Genomic DNA, 20972 nt, shown 5'->3' with positions numbered 1-20972 from the left:
TTTTTGAAGCTTAAGTTTAAGTCGTAAGTTTTTGTAGCCCTGAAAAAAATATTGAAAAAATATTGACTTGAATTTTAGTTTTGACTTTGCTAGGTCTAGAATAATTTAAAAAAAAAATAATTTTTTGGGGTATTTTCTTCCATTTTTGTACCACCGTGCGTTGTTTCATTGATCTCGCAGTTAACACATTGACATAATTATGAAATTTAAGTCAGTATTCCTTTATCACGTTCAGAGGCAGCGACGATGACGAGAATCAATTAAGTTCAATTGTATGATGATGATTGTGAACTGATAATGAGAACTCTCGCTTCGCATAATAACAACTGTTCAGTTGTGAAGTGGCATGTCAGTCGGTCAGTAGTGAATTCATTCAAATTCGCTTCTTTTCGCGATAAGAATGTTATGACTGCCAAACGGAGACGAGGACGACGAGATGTCTGATAAAGTGACAGACAGTGTTTAGAAAGCGTGCATTAATCGTCGCATTTCACAAGGACGTTCATTGGAATTCATCGGTGCTCTCTAGACAATTGTGACATCATGATCATCAATTAACATCGCATAAAAGCACATTGATTGCTTATTTATTTTGCTCTCATGTGGCAGTACGAAAGGAGAGAATTCGTTCAATTCATCAATTATGTCGGTCGGTCTCATTTGTTTAATCAATCGATATACTGTGCACACACAAAATGTGTCAAAAGCGTGCTGATTGACCCTCATTTCAACGTTTTTTCATCTCTTTCTGCTAGTTTTTGCACGAATCGACGATATTTAGACAAAAGGTGACCTAAATCTTTATTCATGACATCACTCCGTTGATCGACTGTTGTTTGTTACAAAAAAAAAAAGACCTTTAATTTAAAGCAAATACGAACATCGCGCAATGGGAATTTTTCCAGTCACATATTGCTGATGTGCCGATTTCGATTGTAAAATTTACAACTGTTCGTTATCGCTGTGTGTGTGGATGAGAGAAAACACACTCACTCACATTTATTAGGAGAGACAAAACAGAAATTACCATCATCATCATTTACGTGTTAGGCTCGTGCACACGTTCGTTCGTTTTTTTTTTTGAAAATCAGCTGAATCGGATATTTACTTCAGGAACCTCTTTTTTCCAATTTTTCGTTCGTTCGTTTTCAATTGACTTGCATAAAGTGTTGCACACTTCTAGAATAATAATAAAGCAGGGAATGGAACTCATCAATTGCCATTATTTCCGTATAGTAGTAACGAGTTGTGAAGTTGTGTCTGAAATTCCACGAAAAAGTGTCTGTCTGAGTATTTTTGTTCTGAAATTAGAATTTTTGGATTAAAAAAATCAAAAATAACTAAAAAATTAGTAGATTTTTTTTAAAAATTTGTTTAATTATTAATTAAAAATAAAATTAAATTCTTAATTATTAAACTTTTATTTTTGAATTTATTTTAATAGAATTTTATTCTTGTTATTTAAAAATAAATAAATAAAATAAAATATTTCTAAAAATTGTAAAAAAACTAAGTCTTTTTTTTAATTCTAAAATTTATAAAATAATTTCTAAAGTTTTAGAAAATAAATTAAATTAATTAAAATTAAATAAATTAATTTTTTTTTAATTAAAAATATAAATAAAAATATAAATTAAAAAAATAAATATTTTTGAATATTTACATTGTAATTTTTTAACATTTTTAGACGTTAAACGTTGATTATTAATATTTATTTAATTTTACTTTAAATTATTTCCAAATTTGAACTCAAAAGTGAAGAAAAATCAAACAAAATCTCACAAAATAAAAATTTTTGAAAAAAAAATAATTTAGGTCACGTGACTTAAAAAATTTTTTTTTCTACATTTCAATTAGAAACGTCTGATCAAAGCCAATTTCTTTTGTTTTTTGTATGATTTTAACGTAAACAGTAATTTTTCAATTAAAAAATTTCAAAAAATGTCAAAAATATTTAAATTTTTAATTTAATTTTTATTTTTGTATTTAAAAATATTTTTGAATTTTGATGTTGAAACTCTATTAAAAAATTATTCAACTTTCATAGTAAAAAGTTAAAAATATTTTTTAAAAATTATTTTAAAAATAATAATTTTGTTATTTTTTACAAAAAAAAACTTTTGATTTGAAAATGTTTAAAAAATGTTATTTAGAAAAAAAATTAAAAAACAAAAAAAAAATAATTTGCTTACCTGTAATTTGTAAAAATACGCTCAAGTCTCTAATTTTATAAGCAACGCTCCTGCATTGTTTTGTTTGCTGATGATGCCTTATTGCATACAAAATTGTGTCTTCGAGCAACTCAAAGTATGGCATCTACAGAAATTTTCTCTTTTCAAGTACGGAACGGAATTCAGTCAAATAAACACTAAATAAAAAGTTAGACAGGAAAAAAATATAAAAGATAATAAAATATAAATTTTCTGACCAGAATTGTCGTTTGCTGCTCTTATCACCCTTTTTTCGTCTCCACTCCTTCCCAAGGTACATCAAAAAACGAACACAGGTCCTCCGGAAATGAATGATGAAGCAGAAAATTGTATTACATATGGCGAGTTCAATTCGACGCTCGAAAAAAAAATAGAAATCTAAATTCAGATCACAAACAGCCAGCCAGCGAACGACGACGACGACGACCATTTATTGGCTCTATCTCTGCCTGGATGCTTTTATATATCATTTTACCTTTATCATCTTTTTTTTCCTCGCTCCAATAAATTGCAAAGGGAAATTTTTTTCGCTCTCCATTGTTTTGTGTCAATGAATGCGAGTGCAAAACGACAAAAGTACGGAGGGAGAAAAAAAAGAGCATGCCACACATTATTGAGTTAACTTTAACTCGTTAGCTCAGCAATATTGGCTTTGTTTGAATCCCACACAAAAAATCCGTGTCGTGTTTGTTTGTTTTGATTTGGGGTTTCTTCTCCTTTTTATCCGGATTGGACATTACGTAATCAGATTCTCCGTTCGCTTAAAAGGGATTTCATGTTTTGCCTTTTGTTTTATCTTCGCTTTTTTTTATCACACACTCCGAACAAAAAAAAAATTAAACAAGAAATTTTTCGGTCAAAGAAAAATGTTGTCATTTCCTTTGAGATGGTAGCCAAGAAAAAGACATGAAAAATATTTAGAGCGCAAAAAGTGCAAGAAAAAAAGTCAGTCAAGACAATAATAGTTTGTACACGAAAAGAGCATCAAAGCAATTCGTAAATATTTTTTTTGTCTTTTTTTTATTTTATTAGACGAAGAAAATTCGTCGTCGTCGTCGTAAGGTCGCATGTAAAAAGCATTCGGCATGCAATTTGGGTTATGTAAGTAACTTGCAAAGACACAAAAAGGGAAATAAATAGCTTGCAGCGCACTTTGAATGATTGTCAGACATGATTTTTTGTTTTGTCTTTCTCTCTGTGTGTTTAGAAAATTGGATAAAAGTCCTTGAAGCAACATTTTTGCCATTTCCTTCCTGCAGCACAAATTTCACAAAACAAACAAATTGTCTTTAAAAAATTTTAAATATTCCTCAAACGTTTCTCCAAAAAAGTTGGGAATCTCCAATAATTTCTTGCACATGAGATAGATGCGAGACACGAAAACTGCTAGCCAGCCACATGTTTTCCCAAAAATAAATGGTCGAGTGTGTGTTGCCTTGGATATTAAATTAATTTCTTGACTTTTGATCGGTTGTAGTTTTCATCAAGATTTTCTCTGGATGTACGTTTTTGTGGCTTGGTTTGGCACAAATTCTATGAAAATTTACCAAAATTTACTTATGAACTGGATTTTGGGTTTTTGTTTGATGATGTATTGGAATTTGGGAGTGATTTTAGGATAATGTTGAGGATAAACAGATTTTATCGATTTATTATTGGTCATCAATTAAAGAGACTAGACGATGAAACGAATTAAATTGCTTGAACGTGATATTGAAATTTTGAATTAAATCGTTAAGTGTTTCATTCAAATCTTCATATATTTTTGACATTGAAAAAAATTAATAGAATTTTTTTTTAATTTAAAATATTTCTAAACTACAAAATATCCTTAATTTAAAAAAAAATAATTATTTTTTTTATTTTAAGGCATTTTTCAATTTAACTTTGTTTTAATTTTAATTTTAATTTATTGTTTATAGACATTTAGATATTTTTAATTATTGATATTTTTTTAATTTATTGTTTTTTATTTTTTTCTAATATTTTATTGTAATTTTAAATTTTTTTAAAAATATATTTAAGTTAAATATTTTTTAATAAAATTAAATTTTAACTAGGCACCTATAAAAAATTTCATATAAAAAAAATCTAAAACATTTTTTAAAAATTAAATTAAACTAATTTCCAAATAATTCAAATAAATTTTTTTTTTTTCAATTTTAATTTAATTAAAATTTTAATTAATACTTAAGTTTTGTTTAATTTTAAAAAAAATAAAATAAAAAATTAAAATTTTATAAATTTTTTTATAATATGAAATTTAATTATTTATTTTTTTTTTTAAAAAAAATTAATTTCTTTTTTTTAATTTGTATAATTAATTAATTTTTTTAATATAATAAATAAATAAAATTTTTATAAAATTAAAATAAATTGATTTCCAAATATTTTTTAAATAAAATTTTATAAAGTTTTATTAAAAATAAAATTATTTTTTTTATGAAATTCAATAATATTTATTTTTTTTAATTAATAAAAATTAAATTGAAATTAATTGAATTTCTTTTTTAATTTTTGTAATTAATTAATTTAAATAATTTAAATAATCAATAATAAATACTACATGAGAAGCCTATTTATTTTTACTAAAATATCTTTAGAAAACGTTATGAATTTTCTAAAATTAAATTTAAAGAAAAAATTCAAATAATTTTAAATAGATTTAACTCCCTACTTTTCTCTAAAAACAAACAATTTCTGCTTTAACTCACTTCAATTTAACGATTTTATCTTCCATTTTCATTTTTCAAACGAAAAATAATAATCTAGGTACCACGAAAAATATCTAAACAATTTTCTCCCTACTTTCATTTAAGAAAACAATTACAGTGTTACTTACTTACGCCATAGTCATTCATTCATTCATTTATCTCCAAACTATATTACAGGAGAACACGTTTCAATTTGCTTCCCAAAAAAGAAAAAATTCTCTGTGTATAGTTACAGAAAATTTCATCTGACATCATGTACTAATTTGCTAAGCTTTTCATAACATTTCATTGCACAAACATTTGCCTTTAGTCTTTTCTTTCGAATTCCGTAAGCAATTTTCTTGTGTCTGTAGTAATGAAATAAACTACTTTTTGAACGAATCTATGCACTCACTCTGAATGTTTCTCTAATTTTCTCCTGTTATTATTATTGTTATTACTTCGCTTCGTGCTGTACCTCTGGCAGCAAAGGTATGCATACGAGAAATTCGTTTTGGCAATTTCTCTATATTTGTACAAATTAACATATCAATTAAGTGATTAAAGAAGTTTTACGTGTACGTAGTGCGATAAAGGTTATGTGTGTACGTGTCTTTTTAGTCACGGATTTTGCCAAAGTAACTGTTTGTTCTTTTATTTTTATTTTATTATTTGTTTGGATTTTGAATGTGCCGAGATAAGAGTTTTGCTTCGTGTTTTACTAATGAGATGACGTCGTCGCCTTGAGGGAATTTTTCGTTCAAACCATCAAGGAAACTGCTCGATGAACCACAGTCTTTAATTAAGATGAACACCTGACGCTATATTTCGCTTCCGCCGTTGCACGATGTGTGTCATGCCACGATGTTGCACCATTGCAACAATTTCGACTCGGTTGGGGGGATGAACGTCGCGCTATAAGATCACATAACCGTCCAAATATTTGTTCAACTTAATTTTCCTAAATGTTAAAACATGTTAGGTAGACACTCGGAGACACACACACACGGAAAGTCAAACATTCGCAAAACACAACTTGTAATAAACAAATGCACACAGAAACCTTACGGATTGAAAAGGAGTGAAATTAGTCCTTTGAGGGGTTAATTTTAAGCTTTATTTTGAAAAATAAGTCAATCTAACCTCATATGGAAAGTCTTGATTTTCAGCCAAAAACATTTAATCCCTTTAGAGTTTGCATTGGGGCTACATTTCAAATTGTGCATTGGGTTAAATTTTCAGAACTTGCATGGGGTCTAAATTTTAGATTGTGTCTTGGGTCAAAGTCTTGAAATGTGCATTGGGGTAAAGTTTTAGGGAAAAATTAAGAATGTGCATTGGGTCAAAATTTAAGATTGTGCATTAGGGTAAAGGATAAGATTGTTGATTGGGGCGAAATTTAAATTATGTGCTCAGAGACTCAAAATTGGCATTTGAAGAGTGAACTTGCATAATGTGCATTAGGGCGAAATTTCAGATTGTACATAGCGACACAGTTTTACAATGTGCATTGGGGAAAAGTTTTAGATCATATTAAATTATAGATTATGATAATATTTTAGACCATTTATTGGAGCAATAGACATTCAAAGACTCGAAATTTGCATTGGGAATTGAAATTTTAGAATGTGCATTGGGCAAAATTTTAAAATGTGCATTGGGACGGAATTTTCTCCGTAATTTTACCCCTTTTTCAATCCATAGGACACACACATGTTCAAATTTTGCTTGAATTACCTCAAAAAGTTGTGCAGCAAAAGTTGGAGAATACGTTACGTCATGTAGAAATAAGGATTAAAAAGTAAAGGGAACGATATCAGCGTTGTAGATCATCAGAAAACTTTAATAAATGAAAACATGATGTTTGGTAAAATTAACGTTTACATTGGTTTTTGCAATTTTCTACCACCATTCGTGTTTTCGTGGAATGAACCGAATGAAAATTTATGGAACGAAACACTCGAAAAGACAAATATTGGGAAATTTGCACTGCCATCGCAGGTACGACGTTTATTTTTCGGATTAGTTTCTGATCTTAATTAAGTGAATGTTTGTACGGGTTTTTTTTGTGTCGTTGTCGTTATCCTCGTTGCTTGTTGTTCAATTACGTTCAATTTTCGTAACAGAACACTTTTTTTTGATTTATCTTCGATTTTACAGCGAGATATGAGGTTTATGAAATTTTTGGAAAACTTTTTATTACTTTGCTCGGTTTTATTGCTTTGGTAAGCAAATATCGTACGAAACTTGAATGACAAAAAATTTCCTACTTTTGTTTCAGTCAAACTATCGTACTTTGGCTTGTTTCGGTAGATACATAAATCAAGTACACAAAAATTGTACGAAAAACTTTTTTTTTAAATATTTTTTTTCAAAAGAGGTGTTAGTTAGTCTGTATTTAATTACAAAAGTTTAGACTTTTTCAGAGACAAAAACGTAATTGACTTAATGTGGATCGTCATTAGAAGGTTTTTTTCAAGCCTGTGATAAAAAAGTCTTTAAATAGAATTTTTTATGGTTTGAAAACACTTTTAACTAAAAAAAACTTCAAATAACAAGTCCTTGTGGAAAGCATGAGCCTTTGTGCTGTAAAATATTCCTTTTTGTGACACAAAATAACAAACGGAAAAGGAATCTTTGGATAAAACGGAAAAAGGTGTTCAAGTTGTTGTTCATTTGATTTGATTTTCCTTCTTTTTTATTATTAAAGAAATCGACCAACAAAAAGCGGTAAAGGTGTAAATTTATCATAAATTTCATCATTTTTCATTTTCTGACAGTCCCTTTGAATTGAAGGATAAAAAATGGCAAGTCATCTCTCAAAATCGAAAATTTTGGGAACATTTGTCGTTTAAAGGCAAAATTTGTCAATTTCTTAACGTCTAACGTTAATTACAAAGAAAATTTGAAGAAATTCTAATTTTAATCGTCTTTCATTCGAAAATTCATTTAAAATTTATCTCGCAAGAGCGTTGAAGAAACGAAGATATTTTAATGACAAAGAGAAATAAAGTGAAGTAAAACACTCTAAATTTCATTTAAATGTCTCAAACGAAAATGAAAAACTATTTGCTTTTATGTCTTTGTTCGTTCTAATTTTGTCGCGTACGAGAGAAATCCTTTAATTTTACGATGTGAAGTGAAATCATTATCTTTATCTCCATATTCATTACTTCTTCACTATTTGGTGAATTTTCGTTTTGGGGTAAAAATGTATTTTGTGTAGGTTGATTATTAGAAGAAAAAGACGCTTTTATGCTTTTGCGTGAAGGGTTCCTTTTTGTATTTTAGTCGGAATCGCTTTCATATATTCATTTCTTTTTGTTCTTGGCTTTGCGTTGAACGAGGAATAAATTTGCAATCAGAGTGACGTTATTTCCGAAGGCAATTCCAAATAATCTCTCATTATCTTTTTGGATGTAAATGAACGAAATTTTTAAATTAAAATGAGAATTTACATTTTTTTTAAGTTAAATTGGAACATATGATTATTACCATACTTGCAAATGTCTCAAGATTTTTTTTGTTCTAGAAAAAAAAAATAATTTATAATTTTTTAATAATTTTTTATTTTAAAAATATTTTTAATTTATTTATTTTTTTTTAATAATTTAAATATTTCTGTTTGTTTTCAAAAAAAAAATAAATAAATAAATAAAATAAAATAATAATAAATAAATTAATTTTGAGAATATTTTTTAAAAAATTAATTAAATTTATTAGATTTTTTTCGTATTGATTTATTTTTTTAATAAGATTTTTTATTTTTTTCTGAAAAATAATTATAAATAAAGTTTAGCAAAAACATTGGTTGTTAAAAAAATTAAATTCTAGAATCAGAAATTCTAGTAGAACAATTTATTTAATTATTATTAAACTATTTTTTTTAAATTTTTTTTAAATTTAAATTAGGTATTTTTTTTTAATAAAATCTGAAATTCCGGGAAATTTCTGAATTTCTTTAAAAAAAAATTATGTCAATCAATTTTTTTTTTAAATAAATTTATTAATTTTTACTTATTTTTAATTAAGGCGAATAAATTTAATATTTTCATTTTTTGTCCAATGAAGATTTTTACGAATAATAAAAATAAAAATAAAATGGGGGAATGAGATGGGGAGGGGGAATAAAAAAGTAAATATTTTTGAATTTTTTGTTTGTAATTTTTAACGTTTTTAGACGACCAACGATGATTCTTAACATTTATATAAATTTAGATAATATAATTTTAAAATTTAAACTTAAAAGTAAAGAAAAATCAAACAAAATCTCCACAAAATAAAAATTTTTGAAAAAAGTAAATTTGGTCACGTGACTTTAAAAAAAATGTTTTTCAATATTTCAAAAGAAAATGTCTTAATTGAGCAAATTTCTTTAGTTTTTTTGTATAATGTTACCATAAACAATAATTTTTCATGATCTTTTAATATAAAAATTCCAAAATATGTCAAAAATATTTGTATTTTATATTTAATTTTTATTTTTCCCCTGAATTTTTTCGACAAAATCCGAGGGGGGAGACAAAAAATGGACATATTGAATTTATTCGCCTAATTAATTTATTATTTTTTTTAATTTAAATTTAATTTGTCATTTTTTCTGAAATTCTAAAGGTACAATTTAATTAAACTCTATAAATTTCTATTCAATTTTATTAAATCATTTTTCAGTAACTCTTACTGAAAATCCTAAATAAATCTCATAAAAAAATAAATCCTATTCCAATACATCACGTCTCGGTCATAAAATCCAAACTAATTTCTCTTCGATCCGATTAAAAATCTAATAAAAAACTAAAAAAAAAATCTGTCTGTGAGTGTGCCAGGAAAAAACAAAAAAACTTCCTCTACATTCTATGCTCAATAATTGGCAATATCTAAAAGGCATCAAAACCAAAAACTACCAACTCTAATAAAAGAATCATTTTCCTTTTTAGACAAACACACACAAATTCCATGACTGCTATTTCCTCTCTATGCCTTCTTTCTTTCTCACATCTCATATCCGTTTTCTTGGTTTTTATTATTATTTCAGGTTTTTATTTTGACACACAGCATGCACTGCAGCTAAAAATCTGAGGTAATTTTATTATAGGAGAAAGAAAACGAAGTTTAATTGAAAAAAAGTTACTCTTCTCTCTCTATCGAACGCACAACAAATAAAATCAATCGAGCATGTCTTCTAATCCTCAACTTTTTCTCGTTGTTCGTTGGCATGTGCTGTTGACCGACAAGCACGACCTGCTTTTCCTCTTTAATTCAAAAGTTAATAATAAAATAATCATCATCATTAAACTCTCATGTGTTGCCATAATCAGACAGCTTGCCTAATTGCCAAGTCTCGCTTTAATGTTCACTCGAATTTAACCTACAAAAGGGAAAATTTTGTACGGGAGAGGAAAAAAATACTGCAGACATGATATTATGAAACACTGGAAAAACATGATAATAATACACTAAAAGCATCATTTAAACATTTATTATTTCATACACAAAAGTGTGTGTCGGAGCTCTATTCCAGTAGGTTTGTGTGTCTCTCATTTTTTTTTCGTTTCATAACAACAGGGTTCATTTTTTTATTTTTTTTTCTGGGGGAAAAAGCACATGTGTGCATAAAATTATGTTTAAAATACCTGTCTTACCGGAGTTAGTCACACATGCCTGATAGAGGCGACCAGTTTGTCTGCGGAAATGAAATTTTTCATGTATTTGGATTTTTGTTTCAAAGGGAGTAATTTATATCATTTTTTTTCCTGCATTTTTTTCCATGACGTGACGTTTTATGGGCAAATAATGTGTTCAGTGCTATTCCTTTGGTAGAAGAAGCTTCAAGACATAAGACGATAATTCCGTTAAATTCTGGCATAAGTTTCTTCAAACACACACACACAAGTTTCCATTTCGGAAAAATAATTTGAATCAGATACGGAAAATGAACTGGAGAACATAAAAAAGTAAGATTAAAATTGCCGTCTAGATACCGATTAAAAAACATTTTTTGTGCATTTTCCGAATTAACGTGTGTGGAAAAATTTAAAAAGCTCGTACGAGAGGTAATGATGATACCTGGCGTGATATGTGTGTTTGTCATGGCATGGCATTCGCATGAATTTAAAATAAAGTACTTTTCGACTGTGTGCTCCAAAATGTACGAGTGAGAAATGAAATTGTTGTTGGGAAAAAGCAGAACACACAGAGAAAGATTGAAACTATTGATAAAAGCTTGATGTTTAAATTGGTTTTAAATGTTTTGTACCCACTGAAACGATATAGCTGATTTTTAGGGTTATAATCGATTTTAATTATGAGGTCCTTAAATTTAAAAAAATTTTTTTTTAGAGAAAATCAAATATTTTTCAAAAAAAAAAATAAAATTTAGAAAATATTCTACATTTTTATAAAAAGATGTGTTTCCAAATTTATTTTTTAAGAAAACCAAAATATTTATTTCAAAAAATAATAGTTTGAAAAATTCTTTTACAAATTTATGTATTTTTTGCTTTAGAAAATTTAAGGAATTTTTATAAAGTAAATAATAAATTTGTAAAATTTTCTTCTACATTTTTACAGAAATATTTTATCAAATTTTTTGGAAAAATAAATTATTATAAAAAATTAAAAAAAAAATTTTTAAATCAAAAAAAAATATTTTTAATTCAAAAAAAATTAAAAATATCTTGAAATTTTTTAGAAAATTGTAGAAAAAATTTTTTTTTTTGAAAAAAACCTTTTATGAACAATTTTATATATTTTTTTTAAATAAAAATTATTTTTTGGAAAACTTAAAATAAAGGATTTTTGTCCCCCTGGGTAACAATATATGAAACACGTGTGGCATAATCAGGAAATAAAGAAGAAACAAGTAATTGTGCAATAAATACAATGGCAGCAAAAGTGTGTCTGTGTGAGATTGTAATCAACTGCATTTAATCAAGTTAAATATTCAGTGCGTGCAAAATATTTTCCTTTAATTTTTCTGCTGCATTTATTTAAACAAGTAAAAATATTTTTTAAAAAAGTAAAGGCAATTAGCCATTTCCGATTCCAGGATCAACGGGAATAGGTCGGTCTGAATAAGGATTAAATCCTCCTGGTCTGCCGCCGAATCCGCCTCCAAAATTTCCTCCATATCCAGGAAATCCTCCAAAGTTACTATATGCCTAAAAATATTGTTAAAAAAGATTTCCAAAAAACTTTAGATATAAATAAAAAAATTTACGGCGCCGTTAAATCCGGTGTTAAATTGTGGCGCAGCAAAAGTTAATCCAATGAGGAGTGCAAAAAACAACAAAATCTTCATTTTTGATGTTTAGCTCACGAATTTGCAAAAGAGAATGTCACGAGAATATTTTTGAGCGAATTATTTATACGATTAAATGTACATATGTATGTCAAAAAACTCATCAGACTAATTTTTTTTTTAAATATTTTTTTATTGAATTTGTTTAAATATTGCAAATCCAAGCACTAAAGAGTTTTATCCATTTTTGGAAGAAAAATAAGTTTACGACTTCTTCGATAAATGCCTCATCATTTTCTTGTAGATCCGGTAATTGGTCTATCCATAAAGCCAACTCTTCCCATGCGCTTTAAAAAATTATTTCTCAAAATTTTAAGCTTTACAAGTCAAAAACTTACCCATCCATTAATTAAAAAGAAATAATTCTCAAGAAGTTCAAAAAATGAGAACTTGATCACAAAAATGTTCTAAAATGACTGAAGATAAATTCATCAAAAGAAAACGTGAGCTATCAAAAAAGACTTGTTCGGTAAGATTTTGCAGAATTTTATTTTATTTCTTTTTTAAATATTTTTTTTAGTCTTGATTCACTTTGATCTCTAAAAACAAGTTTTTTCTGTCATTCTTCAATTTTTTTTTATCACAAATTAATTCATAACAAAAAGAAATTAACCGATGAATACATCTGGTCTTCCTCCGGTATAACCTCCGCCAAAGCCTCCTCCAGGTCTCTGAGGGAAATTACCTTGGAATCCTCCGCTTCCGGGACCCGGATATGGCAAAATATGGAAGTCACCTCCGCCAGTGTTCTAGAAATTTGAATTTTTGTTTGAAAATTTTCATGAGCTTCGAAGAAAAATAAAACTTACTCCTCCGCCAAATTGTGGTGCAGCAAGAGTTAGTCCAATTAACATCACGAGAAACAGTAAGAACTTCATTTTTATTAATTTTTTGAATATTTTTAGTGTTTTTGAGAAGAAGTTGCGAGAAACACTGATGCAAAATAATTTTTTATCAATAAATTTATACAAAAAATATATCGATTTTTGTGTATATTTCTCTTCGTATCGAGTTTTTGTGAATGTTTATTAACCTATACGGTGATTCCCCGTTTCGAATGAGATAGAAAGTGTCTTGAATCGTTATTTGAATACTAACCTTTGTCAATAAATTTATTAAAAAAGAATCTCAATTACGTCATTTTTTTCTGATTTAAAATTTTTAATTGCTCTGATTAGAAAAACGCATCAGAAATTTCGTTTTAAATTCTGAATATTTTTATTCTTACAATTTAAAAAAAAAAGAAATTTTTATTATTAAAAATTATTATTTTTTTTTATTTTAATTTTTTATTTTTCTTTAATTTTTTTTAATTATTCAAACTTACTGACGTCAAAAAAAAAAAAATATAATAAAAATTCTTATACAAAACTCGATTTTTTTTATGGATCTCTTCTCTCAATTTTTATGAATATTAAACAGTAATTGATTCCCCGATAGAAAAAGTAACTCAAAAGTCACTCTTTAATATTTTGCTGTTGACAAAAACAGAGAGAAGATTTTTTTATAATTTTAAAATAAATTAATTAACTAAAAAAATAAAACTTTGTTCATTCAACTTATGATAATTAAATTTTATTTATCTGTACTTAGAATAAAAATCACATTTTTGATTTATCCATGGAAACCATGTCCTCCATGATGTCCTCCGAATCCACCATGGCCTCCCTAAAAATAGGTAATTTATTAGATTTTTTAAAAATTTTCTCACAAAACACTCACATTTTTTTTTATTTAGATCATTAAATTATCTTGGTTACTTCATTTTTTTAAAAATTTCAGTAAAAAAACAAATCAATAAAAAAATAATAAAATTTATGTTATGTGTTAACTTACAAATCCGCCATGTCCTCGATGTCCCCCGAAGCCTCCGTGACCTCCGAAGCCTCCGTGACCTCCGAAGCCTCTATGGCCTCCTCCGAATCCCCCATGACCTCCATGGCCCTAAATTAACAAAAAATGTTCTAATTTCCTCTATTTTTTTTTTTCAAAAATAGTTAAAACTCACACGAAATCCTCCATGGCCTCTATGTCCAAATTGAGGTTCAGGTTCGGGAGCAGCAAAAGCTAATCCAATAATCAAAGCGAGCAAGAATAAAACTTTCATTTTTAGTTTTTTTTTTTGTAGTGTTTGGCTTAAAGTTTTTTTCGTGAATGATAAAAAGTTGTAAACTAACCGCGATATATATACGAAAAAAAAATTCTGATTCATTAGGTTTTTTTGTTGTTGCTTCTTACCGATCCTAGATCTAGTTTACGCAACCTTGATCCGTACACCGCAGAGTTAATTACGACGTGTTTCCTTACATAATTCTTGTTTCGCTATTTTTTAACGAGAAATCCAAAATTCCCCATAGTTCAATAGTGCGTAAAATATTCGTAAACATCGGAAAGGAAACAAAAATAAAAAAAAAATAATCAAGAGAATAGAAGAAAAGAGAACAAAATTAAAAAAAAAAAAAAAAAACAAGAAATAATGTGACTTGCTTGACATTGTACGCAGAATTTTTGATAACGAACAAAATATCTAGATTTTTTTTTTTGTTTTTTGAAAATTACCTCTCGTTATTCCAGTAAAAATTTGAATTTTATGATTTTTTATTAGATAATTCATAAAATACGAATCATCTACAGAAAATTAATAATCGGAACAATAATAAAATATAAAAATCAAGGTGAAGGTCGTTCGTCAGAGTAAATATCACGTAGCACAATTAATAATAAAACAAAATAAATAAATACAACTGTCTCTAATAACTGGTGTCTGCCATGTTAAATAATATTCAGGACAGTGCAAAAAATATCCATGACAAAGGTGCGAAAGAAGTCAATGACACATAATATTCTTCACGGTTTTTGCTATGGTTTTGTGGTTTTATTTATTTAAAAATAAATTTGATTAAATAAAATAATATATAAAATAAATTCATTTTAATTAAATTAATTTTATTAATTATGTAATTTATTTTTAAAATAAGTAAATAAAATTTTTTTAATTTATTTATTTTAATTTTTTTTATTTTTTCTTATTTTTATTCTTTTTTATTGTTAATTTGACCAATAACAAGGTCAAAAATGAATATAATAATTGTCATAAATTTTTTTTATTAAATTTTATTTTATGAATTTTTTATTATAAAGTTTAAAAAAAACAATTAAACGAGTTCAAAGACAATTAAATTTAAAATTCTCACATAAATTTATTTTTAAAACCTAATTTAATTTTTTTCCATTAATCGATCAGGTTTCGATAACGCAACAAGATTCACAGAAAATAGTTCAAGAAACTCCAATCAAAACAAACAAAGACAAAAACCGGTTAACGTTCGCCGGTGAATGTGCGTGACTCCAAAAAAAAAACAACTATGTTAAAAAAGACTTTAAAAACTAAGAAAAAAAACACTCAAAAAGCAATTCAAACGTGAGGAAATTTTCAAAAGATACACAAGAACGTTGCTCAAATGACACCCTTAAAATATTTGCGATAAAATTTCCGTGCCATAAATCAAATTGAAATGGATCTCAGATTTAACTTTGGCAATTTTTTCACTTTTTGTCTTTTTTTTTTGTTGCGAGTCGTGCGAGTCAATTGTTCTTATTGAGAAAGTTTATTGTTTTATCGAAAAAGTGCGTGTTCTCATGTTTCTTTTTTTATTTTATGGAAAAAGATGTTCTTAATGGGAATTGACAAGACATGACAAGTGGAAGTAATTTTCATTTTTTTTTTTCGGGGAAAAAGTTTTTTTTTATTTATTGCAAAAATTATTTTCGGGCTTTGTTTGAAAAAATTGAATGAAATTGGGTTATCAAGAGTTATTTAATTTTTACATGTAAATCTAAGCAAAAAAAATTTTTTTGATAAGACGTTGTTCAAGTTCAATTATGTTAAGGCAGGAATGATTTTTTATTCCATTATAAAATTCTTATCAAAATAAAAATTGTAAAAAAAGAGAAAAATAAATTTTTGACGGTCGATTTTTGAGAATTTTTGTTTCAATTGAGAATTTTTCAACAAATAAGAGATTAAAAATTGCTTATACAAAAAATTATTTCGAAAATTAAATCATTAATTCGTGAGCTTTTGTTGCAAAAAGACACAAAAAAAATGAAATTCTTATTTGTTCTTGCTATGCTTCTTGGCTTAGCCTTTGGAGGTAAAATTTGAATTTTATTAAATTAATTTTTGATTAAAAATAAAATTCATAATTAATTTATTTAATATAAAAAATTAATTAAAATTAAATAAATTAATTTAATATTTTTTTACAGCTCCAACCTTTGGACACGGCGGAGGTCGTGGACATGGCGGATTCGTAAGTTTTATGATGAAAAAATATTTTTAAATAAAATTTTAATCAAAATTTTTCTTTTACTCGTTTTTTAGGGAGGTCACGGAGGACACGGTGGTGGCTTCGTAAGTTTCAAAACCAAAATTTTTGTAAAAAAAATATTTTTTAATTTTTTTTTTCAACTTTTTTTAATAGGGAGGTAGACCCGGATATGGCGGCGGCGGTGGCTTCGGAGGAGGCGGCGGCTTTTCTGGAAGCTCTGCCAATGCTGCAGCTCAATCACAATCATTTGGAGCAGGAGGCGGCCTTGGCGGTGGCTTGAGCGGATCTGCTGCATCAGCAAACGCTGGCTCCCAATCTTTCGGATTCGGACGATGAACGTTTTCCGACTTTGATATCGAAATGGATGTGAAAGACTCAAATTTTACAATTAAATTCCAATGGGAAATTTAAAACAAAAAGACTTTTTTTTAATTCGAGAACCAAAAAACAATAATTCTTATCAAAAAATATTTTTTTCTTATCAAACATTTTTTTTTCGGGTCAAACCTACAATCTTTATTGTTACCATTCACAGCAAAACAAAAAACGAAAACAATTCATCCCAGAAGGCACTCAACTCTATAAATATGATTTATTTTTATTACACATGTCAATTAGTTTCTCGCAATTGTCGAATATATTTGCAACCGAAAGATTTTCCCTTCATATGAGCAACTTTCGGAAACGAAGAAAAAGAGAGCAATAAATAAATTTCATTATTATTTTTGTCCTAATTTCATTAAATATCGGCCGATTTATGACGACGATGATGACTGACTTATGACGGTTCCGACAATTTATGGCTGTGATGGGAGAGAATCCTCTCTGTTGTGGTCATGTTTTGTTTGTTTGTGTGCTTTGATGTCATTAATGGCGAGGCAAATATAGTAAATTGAATATTTTATGGGAATCGTATTTATCTGGTTTCGTCAATATTGACGCCTGTCTTGACCATAAGTAGCTTTAATGCTGGCAAGTTATGTTTGTAGATTGTATGTGGTTAACAAAGGTCAATAAATTTCTTAAAATAATGTATTTGTAATAATAACTTTATTATTTAATTAATTAATTTTTATTTTTTTTAATAAATTATTTTTGTATTTTAATATTTTTTTAAAATTAAATTAAATTTTATATTGTAATTAATTATTTTTCATTTAATTAATTTTTTATCTTCTTTAATTAAGTTAATTCATTATTAATTTAATTTTATCTTCCTTCAGAGTGATTTTTGTTTTTTTTTTTAAATGTAGGTTTATAATTGTTAGATAATAATAATAAATAAATAATAGATAATAAATAATTTGAATAACCAGATAAACTAAATAATTTTTTAAATTTATTAATTTTTTTAATTTAAATTTTATTTTTAATTTAATTTATTTTTTTTTATTTTAAATTTAATTTTTTTAATTTAATTTTTTTTAATTTTATTAATATTTATTAATTTTTTTTTAAATAAATTTAATATTTATTTTCATTAAATATTTAATAACATTTAACATGATTATTTATTTTATTTTTTAAAATATTTAATTTTTATTTATTTTAGATTTTTTTATTGTTTTTTTTAACATATTTTTTTTATTTAACATTTTTTATATTATTTTTTTAAAAATGAATTTTTATGCCCCATAAATAAATTATTTTCTAAAATTATTATTTTTTTATTATTAAATAAATGAAAAGATTTAATATTTTAAAAACAAAAAAAATAACAAAAATATTATATAATAATTTATAAGAAAAATTTAATAATTTAACAGTGCTTTAAGATACTTCGATTAATTTTAGGTTGAAAACTTTAATTTTTTTCCATTCAAGGACAATAAAAATATTCATATAATCCATTTATTGACCAGAGATACCCAATAAAATCCATTTATTACTGTTTCTATGATATATGGCCATAATCACTCTTCTTCATATCTTTTCACCGCACACATTCACACGAATTTTATTAACAAAAGAGAAAAAAAAATCACATAAGAAATTATATTTCCCTTTTCCACAGAAACAATGATAAGACTCCCCCTGAAATTTATGCAAAACAGCAAAAAAGTCGAGATTTCGAAAAGAGAAGCAGCAGCAGCAGCGAATTATTGCTTATCTCATACGAATGAGTATTTAACGCTATGACGCTCGCAAGAAATAAAAGGGTTTATCTGGTATTTTGTGCGCTTTTCTTAATAACAATAATAATAACGCATGACGTCTGTATGCAAAATAAACATTTTCTTTGCTTCTGCTTCGCGTTTGCTTGAAATTGCGGCACTAATAATAATAATAATAAAACATTTGTAATTCGCATTGAGTTTTATTTATTAAAAGTGATTTAGATTGTAGAGACAAATCTCGTGTGTAATCAAAAATGATGCGTAAAGGAGAGATTAGAACAAATTCAGCAGCGAAAATTAAGTTGATGATGCCTTGAGTGTGGATCAGATGGCATTAACTGGCTTCATTTTTTTCGAATTATTTTGTTTTTTATTCGCGTCTAGCTTTTCTCAGTCGTCAAAATCCAAGGACACTATCATCATCATCATCATCAATTTCGTTGTTTTTTCGTATTTTAACGCGAACGACGCCAAAACTTTATCTTTTGCTTTATTTATGCACAACGCACACAGTATTAGAAAGCATTTAAGCGTCGTCGTCATCGCATTGTTTGAACAAAACACGACCAAACAAAAGAAAAAGAGAGATAAAAACATGGATTAATTAAGCGCGCGTCGTTCTTGTTGTTGTCGTCGTCGTCGTTGCTTCGTTGCCTGCTACTGATGTTGAATTAGAATCACGAAATTATTCATCAGAAGCTATCAAAGTTTACATCTGTTTGGCTTTGCTGTGCTTTTGATAGAGATTACGCGCACAGAAGACGAAAAAAAAACATGCTTTGCCAATTATTTTGGAACAAGGTAACAAGAGACGTAGAAAGGGGATGAACATTGCAAGTACAAAAAAAAAATTAAGTAATGACGAAAGGAGACGACAGGTAATTTTTTTTTATTTTTTTTTTGAAGAGGATTAAATATTGAGCCCCTTTTGAAGATCACAAAAGGCCCTTTTTTCGATTTTAATCCGTTGAACGTCTCTCCATTTGATGAGAGATAATTGAAATTAAATGAACAAACGTATGTAAAAAGCTCGTTGCTGCTGCCAAAAATGTGGCAAAAACGATGTATTCACACATGCATGGAGCGACAAATTGGGAGCTAAGTGCATCAACGCTAGTTAAACATTAATTTGTGCTTGTCGAATATTCCGAGAATTGTTAATTAAGTTGTGGGTTTTGTCTGTGTTGTACGAGAGCTGATTAAAAGATTTTCTTGGAATTTCGGTTTTTTTTTTAAATAGAGCAAATATTAAAAAATGCATCAAGGAATTTAAATAAAAAGGAATTAATTTGGTTCAATAATTGAATTTTTATGAGATGTTAATTTATTATTTTTATTTAAATGAAATATTTTTAAATAGCCAACAAAATAATTCTATTTATTTTATTTAATTCTATTTATATTAAAGCTATTTAATGTATTTTTTTTTATAAATATTGAATATGAGTTGAAAATTTAATTCTAACTTAATTTATTAATTTTTATATTTTAAAATTTTTAATTAAATTTTAAAATTCTAATTTATTTAATTATTCATGCATTTAATTAACTTTTTATTTTTATTTAGGTACATATTTATTTTAAATTTATTTATTTTCTAATTTTAATATAATTTAATTAAAATAAACTTTGACCTACAAAATAAATATTTAAGAAAAAAAATATTTTTTATTAAATTTATTAAAAATACATATAATTTTTTAAAAAATAATTATTTGAGACATTATTTACAAATAAAAAAATTAACTACTTTTGAAAATTGGAAAAAAATTAAATTAAATTATAAAATAAAAATATTAAAAAAATAAAAAAAATATTAATTAAATAAGCTTCACGTGATTGTAAAAATATTAAATAAATTTTATTATTGTTCAAAAAATTTGGTAATAAATTTTAATATTTCAAAAAATAGTTTTTAGCCTTATTTTAAATTATTTTTGAGCCTTTAAATTTTATTTAATTCTTTATTTTACGAAAAACGCAAATCAAAACGCTCATTTCTCATTTTCTTACTCCTCATCATCATTTTCTCAGTCACTATCCTCCCTGCATGCGATACGTATTGCATATCTACGTGAAAAAAGCACTTCGGGAAAAACTCTATCTGTCTCACATTCGCCTCTACCGTAGTTTCCCGCAAAGCAGCTGATTTCGTTCAGTGCGCAAGTAATACAAGTAGCTGTCTCGTTCTTCGTCGTACAACGTGTGTCGGAATTTTCCAACGCCGCACGTTCGCAGTAAATGTGCAGAGATTTTCCGTGTACGCACACGGCATTTTCGGTTGTTGTAACTACACTACGGATGCTTCATCTCCGTGTGCC

General features: G+C 26.7%; 2 protein-coding genes across 2 annotated transcripts; one reads left to right on the top strand and one right to left on the bottom strand.

The window, feature by feature from the left end:
• Window positions 1-11931: 11931 nt before the first annotated feature.
• LOC134828649 (holotricin-3-like) lies at window positions 11932-13081 on the bottom strand. The gene is made up of 3 exons (XM_063841631.1): window positions 13013-13081; window positions 12827-12952; window positions 11932-12063 (listed from the first exon to the last, which is right to left on the bottom strand). Exons 1-3 carry the CDS (start codon window positions 13079-13081, stop codon window positions 11932-11934), a joined length of 327 nt encoding a protein of 108 aa, XP_063697701.1.
• Window positions 13082-13815: 734 nt separating this feature from the next.
• On the top strand, window positions 13816-16870 carry LOC134828648 (uncharacterized). Its single transcript, XM_063841630.1, has 4 exons — window positions 13816-13881; window positions 16473-16516; window positions 16588-16617; window positions 16688-16870. The coding sequence occupies exons 1-4, from the start codon at window positions 13824-13826 to the stop codon at window positions 16868-16870; spliced, it is 315 nt and encodes a 104-aa protein (XP_063697700.1). The 5' UTR covers window positions 13816-13823.
• The last annotated feature ends 4102 nt before the right edge of the window (window positions 16871-20972 follow it).

This window comes from Culicoides brevitarsis, chromosome 2, assembly GCF_036172545.1.
Source record: "Culicoides brevitarsis isolate CSIRO-B50_1 chromosome 2, AGI_CSIRO_Cbre_v1, whole genome shotgun sequence".
Lineage (NCBI taxonomy): Eukaryota > Metazoa > Arthropoda > Insecta > Diptera > Ceratopogonidae > Culicoides > Culicoides brevitarsis.
This window is presented reverse-complemented; position numbering and strand designations above follow the sequence as displayed.